The sequence below is a fragment of the Lissotriton helveticus genome, chromosome 6 (genome assembly GCF_964261635.1).
Source record: "Lissotriton helveticus chromosome 6, aLisHel1.1, whole genome shotgun sequence".
Taxonomy (NCBI): domain Eukaryota; kingdom Metazoa; phylum Chordata; class Amphibia; order Caudata; family Salamandridae; genus Lissotriton; species Lissotriton helveticus.
Window position 1 is genome coordinate 357,017,159 of NC_136067.1, and position 17,356 is coordinate 357,034,514.

A 17,356-nucleotide genomic window follows, 5' to 3' on the forward strand; every position below is an offset into this window, starting at 1 on the left:
TGAAAAAGAACAATATTCTGAAGGATGTGAAAAAGCATGTGACTTGTGGTTGCCCTGAAGAAAATAATTTACCTTTAGTGTTGCAGAGTTACTGGAAAATTCAAGATGAATCATCATTTGAAGGAGAGTTTCTTTTCCGTGGTGATAAACTTACCCCACCTACAAACATAAGGGACAGGTTGCTTGCTCTAAACCATGTGGACATTTAGGCCTGACTTCTAATAGAAAAAAGGTTGACGGTAATCTACTGGTGGCCTCGCATGGACGAGGATGTCGAGGAGTGGATGTCCAGGTTTGTTAATTGTCAGTAAAATGACAGAGGGCTAAAAATAAGAGTGCAACCTATGATACCTAGATATGGGAGAGAGTAGTAACTGGTTTTGTTAGGCCATTTTATCTTCAATTTGATCACTGTTTTGCTATTGCTTTAGTGGACTATGTATACATGGTTGGAAGTTAGATTTGTCAGGGAAACTCACACAAGGGGTGTTCTTACTTTCTTGACTGACATTTTTTGCCAGAGAGGGTTTTCCTTTTGAATTAATGTTGGACAATGGGGTGCATTTCACCTCAATTGTTTACACAGGGCTGGTATCAAACACAAATGTTGTTGTTTATATAATCCTCAAGGAAATGGACTAGTTGAGCGCATGAACAGGACGATTAAGGAGTGTGTGCGTGAAGCATGTTTGGAAGGTGTGCATGTGAAAAATCCTCAGAGTGCCATGCTTTGGGCACATTGCAATACACCTAATAAGGACACATTGCGGAATATGCACAGCATAGTGAATCCAGAAAGATCTTCAAGCTGTAAAACTACACCGACAGGTAAGAAACTATTCGTTTTGCAGCGTGAATCTTTCTGCATTCACTATGCTGTGCATAGATTTTGTAGCGGTTTTCCTCACTTTTGTGGCGGTTGGGTGGAAGATGAGCGTTGGTTGTTGAATATATGTTGAAGCACTTTCTGTCCTACTTGTGCTTCTTTGTTCATCTGTACATCCACGCAATAGTGCTTAGTGAAAGTGTGCACTGAAGCCCATGTTGCCGCCAGGCATATGTCCTGGATTGGTGTGTTGGCCAGAAAGGCAATTGTTGCTCCTTTCTTCCTGGTGGAGTGGGCCTGTGCCCCTCCAGTTAGCTCCTGGCCAGCTTGTTTATGGCAGAATTGTATTGTCTGTGCGATCCACCGCGCTATGGTGTTTTTAGTGACTGGTTTGCCCATGTAACTGTTTGCGAAGGATACGAAGAACTGTTTTGTTTTCCTGTGTTCCTTCGTTCTCTCGATGTAGTGCATCACAGCCCTTCTAGCGTCTAGGGTGTGGAGTGACCTCTCTGCGCTTGTAGTGGGGTTTTGGAAGAAGCTAGGTATCTGAATACTCTGGTTCATGTGGAACCTTGACACCACCTTTGGCATGAAGTGTGGGTCTGTTCTCATCACGACCCTGTCACCGTGTATCTGGATGTAGGGTTCTTGCAGTGTGAGTGCCTGCAGTTCGCTCACCCTCCGTAGCGAGGTGATTGCTACCAGAAAGGCCGTCTTCATTGTTAACATTTGCAGTGATGCTTTGTGGATGTGTTCGAAAGGTGCTTTCATGAGCTCCGTCAGTACCACATTTAGGTTCCATGCCGGTGGCGGCATTCTTTTAGGCGGCGCTATTCTTTTAGCTCCTTCCAGGAATCTTTTTACGACTTGGGATGTGAAAAAACTTCTCCCTGTTTCTCCTCTTGTGTATGCCACAATCGCTGCCAGGTGCACCCTCAGCGAGGATGAGCTTAGCTTAGCCTTAATTAGGTGCGTGAGGTATCTTAGCACCGTGGATTCCTTGGTCAGTTTCCTTTGGAGCTGTTTCTTGCAACACCATTGAGTGAATCTTTTCCATTTTTCCCCATAGCACTTGCGTGTGCTGTAATTGCAAACACAACAATGATGGACAGAATGTCGCCATTGTCTAACCCAGGGTGGTGTGGAGTGGAAAAACGATGGATTTAGGCCCAGATCTTTGGACTGGGGTGAATGTGTGACATTGATCCACATTCTGTCCATCATTGTTGTGTTTGCAGTTACCGCTCTAAGTGTACTGGGGATGCTCAGACGTGAGTCCCAGGCACTCCACACCACTGGAATCAAGCTAGCCGGGCTGAAGAGAGGTGTTACCTCGAAACCGGGCCGGTCCTCGGATGCTTGTTTCCGTTCTGGGAAGGACATGGCTTTTGTAGTTCGGACTGGACTGTTCCCATGGGGCACAGGGTCAGCGCTGATTTGCATATCGCCATTGTCTAACCCAGGGTGGTGTGGAGTGGAAAAACGATGGATTTGGGCCCAGATCTTTGGACTGGGGTGAATGTGTGACATTGATCCACATTCTGTCCATCATTGTTGTGTTTGCAGTTACCGCTCTAAGTGTACTGGGGATGCTCAGACGTGAGTCCCAGGCACTCCACACCACTGGAATCAAGCTAGCCGGGCTGAAGAGAGGTGTTACCTCGAAACCGGGCCGGTCCTCGGATGCTTGTTTCCGTTCTGGGAAGGACATGGCTTTTGTAGTTCGGACTGGACTCTTCCCATGGGGCACAGGGTCAGCGCTGATTTGCATATCGCCATTGTCTAACCCAGGGTGGTGTGGAGTGGAAAAACGATGGATTTGGGCCCAGATCTTTGGACTGGGGTGAATGTGTGACATTGATCCACATTCTGTCCATCATTGTTGTGTTTGCAGTTACCGCTCTAAGTGTACTGGGGATGCTCAGACGTGAGTCCCAGGCACTCCACACCACTGGAATCAAGCTAGCCGGGCTGAAGAGAGGTGTTACCTCGAAACCGGGCCGGTCCTAGGATGCTTGTTTCCGTTCTGGGAAGGACATGGCTTTTGTAGTTCGGACTGGACTGTTCCCATGGGGCACAGGGTCAGCGCTGATTTGCATATCGCCATTGTCTAACCCAGGGTGGTGTGGAGTGGAAAAACGATGGATTTGGGCCCAGATCTTTGGACTGGGGTGAATGTGTGACATTGATCCACATTCTGTCCATCATTGTTGTGTTTGCAGTTACCGCTCTAAGTGTACTGGGGATGCTCAGACGTGAGTCCCAGGCACTCCACACCACTGGAATCAAGCTAGCCGGGCTGAAGAGAGGTGTTACCTCGAAACCGGGCCGGTCCTCGGATGCTTGTTTCCGTTCTGGGAAGGACATGGCTTTTGTAGTTCGGACTGGACTGTTCCCATGGGGCACAGGGTCAGCGCTGATTTGCATATCGCCATTGTCTAACCCAGGGTGGTGTGGAGTGGAAAAACGATGGATTTGGGCCCAGATCTTTGGACTGGGGGGAATGTGTGACATTGATCCACATTCTGTCCATCATTGTTGTGTTTGCAGTTACCGCTCTAAGTGTACTGGGGATGCTCAGACGTGAGTCCCAGGCACTCCACACCACTGGAATCAAGCTAGCCGGGCTGAAGAGAGGTGTTACCTCGAAACCGGGCCGGTCCTCGGATGCTTGTTTCCGTTCTGGGAAGGACATGGCTTTTGTAGTTCGGACTGGACTGTTCCCATGGGGCACAGGGTCAGCGCTGATTTGCATATCACCATTGTCTATCCCAGGGTGGTGTGGAGTAGAAAAACGATGGATTTGGGCCCAGATCTTTGGACTGGGGTGAATGTGTGACATTGATCCACATTCTGTCCATCATTGTTGTGTTTGCAGTTACCGCTCTAAGTGTACTGGGGATGCTCAGACGTGAGTCCCAGGCACTCCACACCACTGGAATCAAGCTAGCCGGGCTGAAGAGAGGTGTTACCTCGAAACCGGGCCGGTCCTCGGATGCTTGTTTCCGTTCTGGGATGGACATGGCTTTTGTAGTTCGGACTGGACTGTTCCCATGGGGCACAGGGTCAGCGCTGATTTGCATATCGCCATTGTCTAACCCAGGGTGGTGTGGAGTGGAAAAACGATGGATTTGGGCCCAGATCTTTGGACTGGGGTGAATGTGTGACATTGATCCACATTCTGTCCATCATTGTTGTGTTTGCAGTTACCGCTCTAAGTGTACTGGGGATGCTCAGACGTGAGTCCCGGGCACTCCACACCACTGGAATCAAGCTAACCGGGCTGAAGAGAGATGTTACCTCGAAACCGGGCCGGTCCTCGGATGCTTGTTTGCGTTCTGGGAAGGACATGGCTTTTGTAGTTTGGACTGGACTGTTCCCATGGGGCACAGGGGCAGCGCTGATTTGCATATCGCCATTGTCTAACCCAGGGTGGTGTGGAGTGGAAAAACGATGGATTTGGGCCCAGATCTTTGGACTGGGGTGAATGTGTGACATTGATCCACATTCTGTCCATCATTGTTGTGTTTGCAGTTACTTGCGTGTGCTGGGCCTTCTTGCCTCTCGTAGCACCCGCAGGGTGCTCTCTGGTAGTTTTAGGTGTGCGAATTCTAAGTCCTCAGGAGCCAGGCTGAGAGGTTGAGGCTCTCTGGCTCTGGGTGTAGGATTTCTCCGTTTTCCATGGAGAGTAGGTCTCTTCTTTTTGGGAACTTGTGTGGTGGCCCCTGCGCCATCTCCATTATCTGAGAAAACCAGGTCTGTCTGGCCCATTGTGGTGCCACAAGGATGAGCGTCATGTTGCTCTTCATGCATTTGTTGAGAACCCTCGGGATCAGTGGTATCGGGGGAAAAGCGTAGGCAAATGTTTTCGACCAGCTTATCCATAGGGCATTCCCCTGGGACAGTGCCTCTGGTTGCCTGGATGCAAAGTACTGGCATTTTGCATTCCGGTGTGTTGCAAATAGGTCTATTGTTGGCGTGCCCCATTTCCTGAATAGTCTCTCTGTTTCCTGACTATTGAGTTCCCACTCGTGGGACGCTGAAGTCTGCCTGCTGAGCCAATCTGCTTCCACATTGTCCTTCCCTGGCAGGTGTATGGCTAGCAGGTCTATTTTTAGTGGTATAGCCCATTTCCAGATCTCCTGTGCCAGGTTTGACAGAGGGAACGACTGAGGTCCCCCCTGTTTGTTTATGTAAAACATTGTTGTGGTGTTGTCCGTTTGTATCAGCACCTTCTGGTTGTACAGGTGCTTCTGGAAAGCCTTGAGGGCTAGCAACACAGTTTTCAGTTCCAGGTAGTTGATGTGCCTGACTGCATCTGTAGGGCTCCACAGACCCCTCACTCTGAGCCTGTTCATGTGTGCGCCCCACCCCTTCTGGGATGCGTCTGTGGTGATGGTCACTGTTGGGTCCGGTGGTGTTAGAGGTTTTCCTTCTGTTATTCTCTCCCTGGTCCACCACCTTATCTCCTCCTGCACCCTGTGCGTTACAACCATTAGATCCTCCCAACTTCCTGTAGCTTGTGACCATTGCTGTTGTAGCCACTCTTGGAGTGGTCTCATCTGTAGGCGTACATTGGGGACCAAGTGTATGCATGATGCCAACATCCCCAAGATCTTGCTCACAGTCCTCACTGTCAGAGATCGCCCCTTCTGGTAGTGACGTTTCTCCCTCAGTAGGCTGAGCGTTCTCTTTTTGCTCGGTAAGACTCTGCATCGGACGGTGTCGATCTGGGCTCCTAGGAAGATCTTCACTTGCTCTGGTTCTATTGAGCATTTTCCCCAGTGTATAGAGAAACCCAGGCTTGCTAGTGTTCTTGTCACCTGTTCTGCATGCTCTTTGCATGTCCTGTAAGAGCTTGCCTTTACCAGCCAGTCGTCGAGGTAGGGGTATACGTGTATCCCCTCTCTTCTCAGGTGTGCAGCCACTGCCGCGAGGCATTTGGTGAACACCCTTGGTGCGGACTTTAGGCCGAAAGCGAGGGTCGTGAATTGGTAGTGATCCTCGTTTACTGTGAACCTTAGCATGTGCTTGTGCTGCCTGTCCATGGGGATGTGCAGGTACGCGTCTTTGAGGTCTATGGTGGACAAGAAGTCCCCTGCCTTTATCTGTGGGATGACCTCTTGTAGGGACGTCATTTTGAATTTTTGAGTTTTGACGTATTTGTTTAGGAACCGTAGGTCCAGGATGGGTCTTAGACTTTCGTCCACTTTTGCACTAGGAAGTAGTTTGAGTACACTCCCTTGTTTCGTTCTTTGAAGGGGACTCGTTCGATGGCCGCTTTGAGGAGGAGTTCTTTGGCTTCCTCTTGAAGTAGTTGCAGCTCTCTTCCCGAGTGCTGTCTTTTCTTTGGTTTTCTGTTTGGTGGCCTCTTTTCCAACTCTATGCAGTATCCGAACTGCATAATATTGAGTATCCACTTGTCTGTTGTTATTTTTCTCCACTCCTGGAGAAAAAATCTCAATCTTCCTCCTACCGGCGTTACATGTTCCTTTGTGTCTTGTCCGTGTAGCCCTCTCCTCTTTGTTTTTCCGTGCTCCTCCCCCGGAGGGTTTGGGTGGTGGAGCACCTTCTCCCGTGTGAAGTCACTTAGAGGGTGGTTGTTCACCGCCTCTCCTTCTCTGGCCCCATCCATTTCCTCTTGACCGAAAGGACTGGCCCCTGCTCTGGTAGTTCCAGTTTTGCCTCTGCTGGCCCTGGTGACTTTGGTTGTCACTCTGTTGCCCCTGGTGGAAACTCTTGTGAGAATCTCCTCGCTGACTTCCACCTCTGCCGTTCGGCCTCCGCGTAGGGGTGCCTCTTCTCATCCCCCTGAACTGCAGGGCCCCCATGGACCTTGCTGTCTCGTTGTCCTTCTTCAATTGGGTGAGCTTCTCATCCACTGGGGCTCCGAACAGTGATTCCCCGTTGAAGGGTGTGTTCAGGATGTTGTTCTGGACCTCAGCCTTGAAGCCTGAGATCCTGAGCCAGGCTTGCCTTCTCTCAGTGATGCCTATAGCCATCAGTCTGCTGGATGTTTCTGCCCCATCCAAGGCTGTCTTCAGGCACGAATTGGCGATGCTCTTCCCCTCTTCCACAAGGTGTGATGCCCTCTCACGGTATTGTTCCGGGAGGTGCTTGAGCAACTGTCCCATCTCATCCCAGTGCTGGTATTGATGCCTATTCAGGAGTGCGTTGGAGTTCGCCATCCGCCAGTGTGCTACGACAATCCTCTCAATTTTCCTGCCAGTTAGATCCATCCTCCTGCTTTCTTTGTCAGGTGGGGGTCCAGACGTTATTGGGACGTTTGCCCTTTTCCTGGCCGTTGCAGCGATTATAGAATCTGCTGTGACGGATCCCTTGATGTAAGCCGGGTCTTGGGAGGAGAATTTGTATTTTTTCTCCGTCCTCGGCGTTACTGATCTGCACGTAGCCGGATCCTTGAAGGCTTCTTTCCCCTGGTCTGTGATACTGACTTCTTGTCTGTATGGGGAGCAATGTCTCGAGCAGGAAGTCTGCTTCTGGCTTCTCCTCCTCCATCTTAACACCATAAGCTGCTGCCGCCTTTCTGACCACCTCATTGTATGCCCCAATGTCATCCGGTGGTGAAGGCCTCGAGGGGTATGTTTCTACCGCCTCCTCTGGGTTTTCGGCCTCGATGTCCTGCCATTCCTGGTCTTGGGCCGTCGAGGAACCCGAGCCGTAGCTTGACTGCTGCTCCCCGTAATCCCCTTCTGTGTAGTAGAGGTCTTCCTCCTCTTCGTGCTCCGAAGGTTCCGGAGTTTTGGGCGGCTCTTCGACGTCGAATTCCTCGAGCTCCTGTACCACAGCGACGCTCGATGTCGGCTTCGAGGGATCTTGTAACTCCTCATTTTTTCATCGAAATCCTTCTTTCTCTGAAGGATGTTCTCCATTTCGGCCTCGAGCCTCTTTCTCTTTCTCTGCATCTCTGCGGCCTGTTCGTCGTCGAGCGTTTCGGCTGCCCTTTTCGGCGGCGCCGTCGACGTCGAAGACTTCTTCGGCTCCCTTTCTTTCAACGTCGAAGTCGAAGGCCCTTTTTTGGGGGCCTGCTTCGATGACCTTTGCTTTTCGCTGGTCTTCGGCCTCCGGGAGTCCTTCTCGGAGGATCCGCTGGGCTCTTTTTCGGAGGATGCAGCTTCGGTCGTCGATTTGTTCGGCGCCGGTGCTCCTTTCGAGGCTCTGGGCTCAGACTTTCGAGAATCTGCCTCTGGTTTTCGAGGCCCTGTGGGAGTTTTCGGGGTCGTAGACTCTCCTACCTTATCAGGCGTTTTCTTATCGGTCTCAGCGACCGTGAAGTCATTTGGGCCTTCGGCGATGTTGTCCTCGTCGTCTGTGGAGAGGCCAAGTTCGTAAAGCGTCGGGGCTTGGCCCTTGCCCTGCATTGTGTGGTGAGCCGTCCTCTGTCTTTCTCGAACTCGGAGTGTCTTCGGCTTGAAGACGGAGCAGGCGTTGCAGTCTCTACTCTCGTGGTCGATAGGCAGGCAGAGGTTGCAGACTGGGTGCTGGTCTTTCTGTGCGAACTTGTGGTGGCAGTTCTTGCAGAATTTAAAGGGTGTCTTGTACATCCCTGCGCTCAGGGGGCCCCCTGTGTGCGCATTCCTCCAAGGACGTCAAAGATTTCGAAATTCTCTCCTTTCTTCGTCGTCTCTTCTCTAAAGGTCCTCTTCTCCCGATCTTCTCAGGTCTTCTCTGTTGAAGATTTGCTATATTTTCTCCTTTCCTCCTCCAAAACTTCTGGAGCTTCACGCGACGATCCAGACCCAACGGCGGAAAAAAGAATCTGAAGTTGGCGCCCAAAGGTGGTAGCTTCCGCCGGAAGCACGCCGACGTCACCGAAGGTACACCAAATTGTGGGACGTCGACGCCCACCTGGGCTACGACAAAAAAAAAAAGAGAAGTAAGACTACGATTCCGGACCCAACCACCAGATTGCGGAATATGCACAGCATAGTGAATCCAGAAAGATTCACGCTGCAAAAATACAGATATCAGGGCTGTACATCAAGACACAAAGTGACACAGATTTAAGACCACTTTACCTAAGAGAGACAATCAATGCAAGGTAAAATCCAACCATGCAGAACCTATTTAAATAGGAGGACAACTGAGAGAGACATACACCAAATTATATGACACCTCTTTATTTAGAAGGGGTTCTAAAAAGAATCGTGTAGCACTTAAGCAGAGGGAAGTTCACAGAGACACACAGCCACACATAAAGTACCTTTAGAAGTGCTCAATGCAGGAATGGATCCAATCAGTAGCACCTGTTTAACTAGGAACAAGATAGACACTTCCTTAATCATACACCCTGGAACAGCGCTCGGTTCCAATACAGTTCCAACCATTCCTCATCTGTCGAGAGGGGTCCTCAACTACACAATGCCTCATTACCCAGAAAGGTGCTAGTGCAGGGACAGACCCAATCTTAAAGCACATCCTGATCCAGGGGAGGTGCACAGCCTGATACAGGGGAGGTGCTCAGTCTAACAACACCAATGCTTAGTACAGGGAGAGAATGTGTGGTAGAATACATGGTACAGCACATCTTAATCCATGCGAGGTATGGAGAACTCCAACCATGGGGCATTTTGTTGTACAGGAGAGGCAGGAACAGACACAAATATACAGCACATCTTGAGCCAGGAGAGGAGCTCATTTCAGGGACAGACCCACATCTGCAGCACCTCCAAAGCCAGAAGAGGTGCTCTGTGCACGAATAGACACAAACATAAAGGACATCTTGAGCCAGGAGAGGAATTCAGTGCAGGGGCAGACACAAACACACAGCGCCTATTGAGCCAAGAAAAGAACTCTGTGCAGGGGCTGACCCACACTTTCAGCACCTCTTGAACCGGGACAGGTGCTCAGTTTCGGACGGACACAAACATAAACAACATCTGGAGCCAGGAGAGGAGCTCAGTGCAGGGGCAGACACAAACATACAGCACTACTTTTTTGTGTGGTGCTCCATATTTAGAAGGACACGTAGAGCCACCCTCCGTGGCTTTTCCTGTCCTTGTAAATATGGCCCCTTTTCACACATCGCTTTACGTGAAAGGGAAGTTCCATGGGTGTTGCTGTGAGTGTACCTACGCAACACCCATGGATTCTGCCGCATTCCCAGATTTACAACATTTGGTAAACCTGGGAATGCGTCACAATTCTAAGCCTCCCCAGGGGAGGCGTAAGGAGGCCCAAAGGAGAAATACTTTTATTTCTCCTCGTTTTTTTCCCTCTTTCTATGCATACTACATGCTGCAGCACGCATAGGAAGAGGAAAACTCCTCTTGTGATTGTATTTGTGCAGGAAGGGATCCCTTCCTGCACAAAAACAATCATCCCTGCAACGCAGGCACCGTTGCACAAGGGTGCCCGCCTTGGCGCATGGCAGCCAATTGTGCGCCAGCGCAAGGGAGAGATCAGGGACAAGTCATATTGTTGTAAATATAAAGCATCCTTTTGCTTCGAAAGTAATGCAGTGCAGAGCAGCAAAATGGCTTGCGGCACCGTGCTGCGTTACTTCATTGTAAATATGGCCCAGTATGTCTTGAGCCAGGAGAGGTGTTCAATGTAGGGACAGATGCAACTATACAGTATCTCGTTATCCAGAAGAGGTGCTCAATGTGTAGTATTGGTAATAGTTCATCGCGCGGCTAGCAGCGCGATATGCATTAGAACCACATAGTTGTATACCCTTGAATGTGGCCCGCGCATGGAGTGGTCGCTGGTCAGGGTTCGAATGGCATCTTGTCAGTTGCCGTTCGATCACCGGACCAGGAGGCCACTCTGTGTTGTGGGTGGAGATTTCTGGAAATAAACGCTTCAACCTCTGAGACTCGTATCCCTCTACTTATTTCAACTGGCGTCCCTGAGCAAGCTGAGATCAAGCATCATAGAAGGAAGCGTATTGAAGTCGGTCTTGATTGGGGGCATTGGTTACAATCTGAGGAATCTGTTCGACCTGTCCCGACTCAAGACGTCACTCGCATGTAACCAAGTAGTTCAACCAGGGCCCCAGTCATTAAGACACCTAAACGGTTTGAAGACTTCATTAGATATTAGGATTGTTGTACTGCAAGTTTGTTTATAGTCATTTTTATTGTTTTGTTTAGATAATGTATTTCCAATTTGATATGACATATTCTTGTTTCATTTTTGTAAGGGGGGAGGTGTTGTAGTATTGGTGATAGTTTATCGTGCGGCTAGCCACCCAATATGCATTAGAGCCACATAGTTGTATACCCTTGAATGTGGCCCGTGCATGGAGTGGTAGCCGGTCGGGGTTCGAATGGCATCTTGTCAGTTGCCGTCCAATCACCGGGGCTGCTCCGTGTTGTGGGTGGAGATTTCTGGAAATAAACACTTCAACCTCTGAGACTCGTATCCCTCTACTTATTTCACAATGTTGGAACAGACTCAGCCATACAGCAACTCCAGATTCACGGGAAGGCGCTTCATGTATGATGCAGCATCTTGCTTTGCCGAAGGGACAACAAAACTGCACAGTGAATCTTGAGCCAACTGAAGTGATTATTAAGTGAAACAACCAATTGGATGGTATTTCACCTTTCTTTTCACGGCACCATTCTAGAAAATAACCTTTGTCCTTAGTTTGCAGCCAAGACTAGCGACTGATAACACGAACTCGGAAGTCAATGTTGTTAAATAGTGAAAAATATATCATAAACACATCAGTGCACTGTCTGTCTGCGCTTACAACAATTTGTTGGTGCTGACTCGACACCCCCTTTTCATAGTACTTAGCAGCTTATGGTGAAATATGTTTTCTTTTTGAAGACTGTGATTTACTTCGGCCTGTACGTAAAGTAATAATTCAATGAAGGAACAATAACCCCCTTTGGAAACAAAACACACAGAAAAATCCTGGAAAATCTCCACAGAAGTGACAAACAGATCTCATTCCCTGGATCCTTCTATTTCTGGCGCAGAAAGGCTCGACAGACTGCGCAGCCCCTGGCCCGATTGGTCTGGCCGTCTGGCTGGTTTCTATGGGTACCAGGACCTTTCAGTAAGGACACAGTGATGCAGGCTGATGCTGAAGGAACAGGCCTATCACATCACATGCTCCAGTGTACAGGTTGCTAAAGGTCACAACGACTCTGTTAGGTCAAAGTAACCTGGCTTTATCAACAAGCCCCAGTTAAAGCCGGGTATCCGTCAGCTCTCAGCTTTCTGCTTACTGTCCATGTGACTTCATCAGAGTCGCATAAAAGGGAAAGGCTGCAGGCAGTGCACGGAAATTAAATAAAAGAAGAAACCTTTCCTGCTTTGCTGATAGGCTATCCTGGCCGAATACAGTGTGGCATGTGATGCGAGGCTGAATTAGACACTCTCAGCAAGTTCCACAAATCAAGATACAGAGAGTCTAGGAAATTTTTGTCATTTCTTCAACATCAGCGGCCACATTTGTTGAGTGAATACTTTGCTGTTATTGAGCAGGCATGTCCAAAACAAATCCAAGAACGTCAGGACAATGCTAGAATTTCAAGATAACCAGTCACTATTTAAATTTGTTCAATTTCAATTTACTATATTTAGAAACGTCTTACATGGAAATCCTTAAAATCTGGCATGCAACTGACTCTGCTGAATTTATGTGGGATATCACTTATTTGGGAGGTCGCTCATCCTCACCGTAGCAAGCAACTCTCTGTGACCTTCCTATTGCTCTCGAAAAGAGATCTTAAAGGTTGTCCAATGCAGGTAGAGAAGGGCCAGATCCATTCCAAATGTTCACGATATCCACATAAAAAAATGATATACAATTGATCACACTGGAACCCATTTACATGGTTGGTGTGTATCATTATAATCCGACATCGATCAGGCCCTTCTGGAAGTACACTACATACCTTGCTATGTCTCCATGTGAAAGACCCTCCTCGCTCTAGTATGTCTCTTTCTGGGACATTCCTATAGCTATGATAGAGCGGTGGGTGAAGGAATAACCTGGCAATTGGGATGCCCAACTCCTAGGAGTTCCGATGCCCTGTGTTATACCTCACAGTGTGAGCTAAATGGAAGAAGGAAGGCAAATCAGAGCTGGAAGCAATGCAAGGTAGCAAGATGTTAGACTCCGAAAGACAAAAGGCGTTGTATTTTGTAAGCAGAGGTATATGTGTAGGGCAAAGGTAGGTAGAAAGCAACGGAGTACTAAAGAAGGAAGAGAGCCTTACTATTCAGAATTGTTTGCCATGATGCTTGTGGGTGGTGATTCCTATACTGTCGAGATGTTATGTCTACTGAAAATGTGTGTCGTCAGGATCTTTCTGAATTGCAGAAGAAAGCTGAATTGACTATCAAAAGAAGTATAACAAAGCATAATAGCAAACATTTTTACATATATGTAAGCCAGATTGACTTGTTAGACAAAGCTTACCTAACAGAGCATTATACCCATTATCATCGGGTAAAAATCGTTTGTCCACTGCGCACACTAAAAGATGATCGGTGAGGTTTGGTGACTTTGCACCAACAAGTAAAAATCCTGGTGGCACATCAATTGGTTCACTGCAAATTGACCCAAGGCGCAAATCCTTGCCAGCCTGACAAAAACCTGAAAAAAGAACACAACACATCATTTATAAGGCACATCATCTAGTCGCTGAAAAATGGTCTGACAATTACTACAGCATCTTTAAGGGCTCATTCTTGATGTGTGATGCGAGAACGGTTGGGTTAGTGAGAGTCTTGCCAAATTCCACTGGACATGCAAAATCAAAAATAGAGCCCTATGATTTTTCGTTAGGGCTGTTTTATCCTGTCATCCGTCTTGTTCTCACGAGAGGCTTCCACAAGTCCTGTGGAACTTACGCTTTGATTGGCTGACTGTTGGAGAAACAGACATGAAAGAAATTTGGGGGAAAAATCCAGTTGTATTGAAATTGATCAGAAAAAACGATATAAGGGGCAGGCTAAACGCATCCTGAAACTTGGTAACTAAGAGGGGGCCTATGAGGCAATACTAGTGTGATGAAGCAAGCTGTAAACTCGTTTTTTTTTTTAAATGTTGCAATCCCACAGGAGTTTGCGGAAAACACTTGGAAGACTCTTGTGGGATTCTGAAAAAAATGGAGAGGCCAGCTTCTCCCCACACCTGCTATGCACACTTGTCGCCTAGGGGAGGAGTTTCTGTGAAAAGACCAGTCCATCCCCACACCCTACTACGCATGGCAGTCATTCTGGGGAGAGCTCTCAGCAGAGTCCAGTCCCTCCCCCACTCTACTATGCACAACGGTCACCATGGGGAGACATCTCAGAGAGGGGGACGGTCCCTCCCACACCCTAATACACACCTATGGCCCTGGGGAAGAGGCCTCAGGGGAGAGGCCAGTCTCTCCTCATACTCTACGAGACACACTCATCATCTAGGGAAGAGGTCAGTTCATCCCCACACCCTACTACATATGCCTGTCACCCTAGACAGAGGTGTCAGTGGAGAGGTCAGTACCTCTGGTCTCTGCAGAGAGGCCAGTTCCTCCCTGTAGGAAGCTGGCTCTGTACATACTATACCAACAATGAGGTATTGTGTGCACAGAGTCCAGTGGAACCACAAAGGGAGGCAGAGGTAAAAGTAGATGGCACATTACTCTCTATTTGTGGTAGTGTGGGTGAGAAGTAAGGCTTTACCAGAGGGTAGTGTTAAGCATTTGTTGTACACACCCAGGCAAGAAATGATGTCACACACTCAATGACTTTGCGTAAAAATATTATTTAGTTCTTTTATTTCCAGAACAAAGCCAGGCCTGGCGCCGGTAAGTGAAATAATACTTTGCAAAATCTTATGCAGTGATTTAAAGTTGAATGCACGTGCAAATGAAGTTGGTTAATTTACAGGTAAGTCAACAGTTCGAAATTACTTTTTAGTTACTTTACAGATTACAGTGTGTGTTACCTATTGGATTACTTTTTAAGTTACTTTTGTAAATCAGAGTGATATGCCTAGATATCATACAAAAACATTTACTAGATAAAAGGTAAGTCATTCAGTTTTTACAATTATGCAGTTTTTCAATGTTTCATACAAATCAACTCCACACTTCAAAGAACAACAGTCAATGCAATACTAAGGGAGGAAATTAAGTTAATGGTTTGCAGGTAAGTACTTATTTGTGAGAGCTGGCATTCTGGGGTTAGAACCAGGGTTCCCCCAGGCTTTGAAACCGCTAGATGTGATGAAAAAACGATAGGTGCCCACAGTGTGACCGATATACTACAAAAGTGGTGCCTCAAAAATTATGAGTGCGGGACTTACTTACTTAGTATATCGGTCACACTGTGGGCACCTATCGTTTTTTCTGTCATCACATCTTATTAGAGTATTGCACTTTTTCTCCGTTGTTTCTCACGGTTGGCACTAGCGGTTTCAACCACCGGTTTCTTTTGGTTATGTCACGTTTGCACGTCGCATCTTACTAATGTTTTATCCGATTCACTTGGTTGTACCAAATGCTAGTTTTGTATAACGTGGTTATGATTTGTCAATGCACCGTGGTTCATTCTAATCTACTAACCGATTCGCTGTGAATTGCTTTTTCTTTATTTATCCAGATATTTTGTTGCATGCGTGCACGTAAGCTACTGTGCATTCATTTAATGTGCTAACTCGTTGAGGAAGTGAACCTCTTGAAACTCAGAAAATTGTTTTATTCCACAGAACATTCCTCTGATGAAGGGCTTGGTCCCGAGATGCAGTGGGAGCATTTATCCTATATCAGGATTTCAAGCAAGTTGTATTATGAGTATTTTGAAAAACATCAACAAATGAAATTGTGAAAACAATATCTTTGAACACCTATGTGGCGCAACTATGGTTGAAAATAAATGTGAAGAACATAAAGAAGATGGTTTGAATTTTGTGTACCTTCTACCAAATAAAGGAGAAGGTTCCACCCCAAAGGAATGCTTCATGGGACACTGATTTGGTCAAAACAGCGCTACTTTAACTTTGAGTATCATTTGACTCCCTTTGGTCAGAGGGAGATACCCATTAGCACCCAACCGTGAATAATTAGCTCACCTTCTAAAGTACCTTTGGATTATCCAGACCAACAGTGTGTGCCGCACAGACCTCATTGTAACGCACTGACCCACCAGTGTGCAAGCACCTAAACACTCACCATGTCGTACGAAGAAATCTCAAGCATCACCGATAACCGCGCTGAAACCTTTGGTTTTTCCTTAGAAGAAACCAACCGAATTTACGCACTGATTCAAGAGGCTGACCCCTCAACGACTAGTACCGTTTCCACCCAAAGTATGTTAAGGCAACTACAATACATTTCTAAGCGGGAAATCAACCAACGTTTGCATGCAGGCACATTAATAAGGTACCACAGGGCTCAAAGGATCCCGAGATGGGTTACGAATTTCACTGAAACCTACGCCCTGCAAAAACAACCCAAAATTTTATGAAAGATGGTATGCCATCTTGAACAAATGTTCACTCGATTTAATACTGTTGATTGTAGAGGAACTCTCTAACGTCATTGAGGATTTAGACAAAGGATCAAACAATTACAACGTGACCTAAGCAGTAATTTGTCCAAAGACGAACTTGACAAGGCTTGCATGCAATTGGAGTCATACGCTAAAGAAATCAAAGAAAGAAAAATTAGGAAATATAACAAGACACAATTGACTATAAGTTGGGTGAAGTTTACATCTGGGCAGAAGTGTACGCTCAACGTAGACAACAAAGACCATTTTCTAACCAGTCCTCAGATGGGGACAGTTCTACATCTAATGAATCATCACAAAGATGGGGCCCTAGCAGCGATAGACAAAAGAAAGACTTATCAATGAGAACCGAGACACTCAATGGTCCATCATCCAGCTCCGCAAATGGAATACATTTTTTAGAGAGTGGTCAAGTCCAAGACGTCAAACCCGGAGGGGGAAGGGCAACAAAAAGTGCAGATCAACCCATAGCCAAATCGACCCGGAGCCAAAAAGTTTAATCATTAATATTTCCAGTCGTTCGTTCACTAACTTCTAAATTGCTACAGTACAAAAAGGTACATAATTCCTACTGACATATCATTCCGAGTTGGAAACCAAAATCAGTTTATTGAAATTTATGCAGAATCTCCAGTTGAAAATGTTTTTTAGTAATGTGATAACACCACCATTAACATCCTCAGAAGACACTTTGATAGGTTTGAGAAACAAAAGTACATTTATGGCACCAGTCAGCCACAAGATTCTTGACTCTTACGAGACTCTCATGTTGAAAGAAATCAAAGATTTGTTCAAGAAACCCAATTATAAAGCCACTAACTTGAGTACCAAAGAAAAACAAGCCATCACCCAAATTTCTATCCGATGCTGTAAAGTTGACAAGGGCCCCGCACTAGTCATTTTGGATTCCTCATTTTAAAACCACGCTCATGATAGGAGCCTATACATGAAATTACCCTCGAATCCAACTGATGAATTTGGGAAAACACTTAAGGAAATCATTGATAAAGCATGTAGTAATGGTGTGGTCACGGAGAAAGACAGAAA

The 17,356-nt window shown here is 47.0% G+C and overlaps 1 protein-coding gene across 1 annotated transcript in view; it reads right to left on the reverse strand.

The window, feature by feature from the left end:
* GREB1 (growth regulating estrogen receptor binding 1) overlaps positions 1-17,356 on the reverse strand; it is a 656,933-nt gene that overhangs the window by 359,899 nt on the left and 279,678 nt on the right. Inside the window, exon 4 of the mRNA XM_078647791.1 lies at positions 13,230-13,406. Coding sequence (XP_078503917.1) covers positions 13,230-13,406 — 177 coding nt within the window. The remainder of the gene's footprint in view (positions 1-13,229; positions 13,407-17,356) is intronic.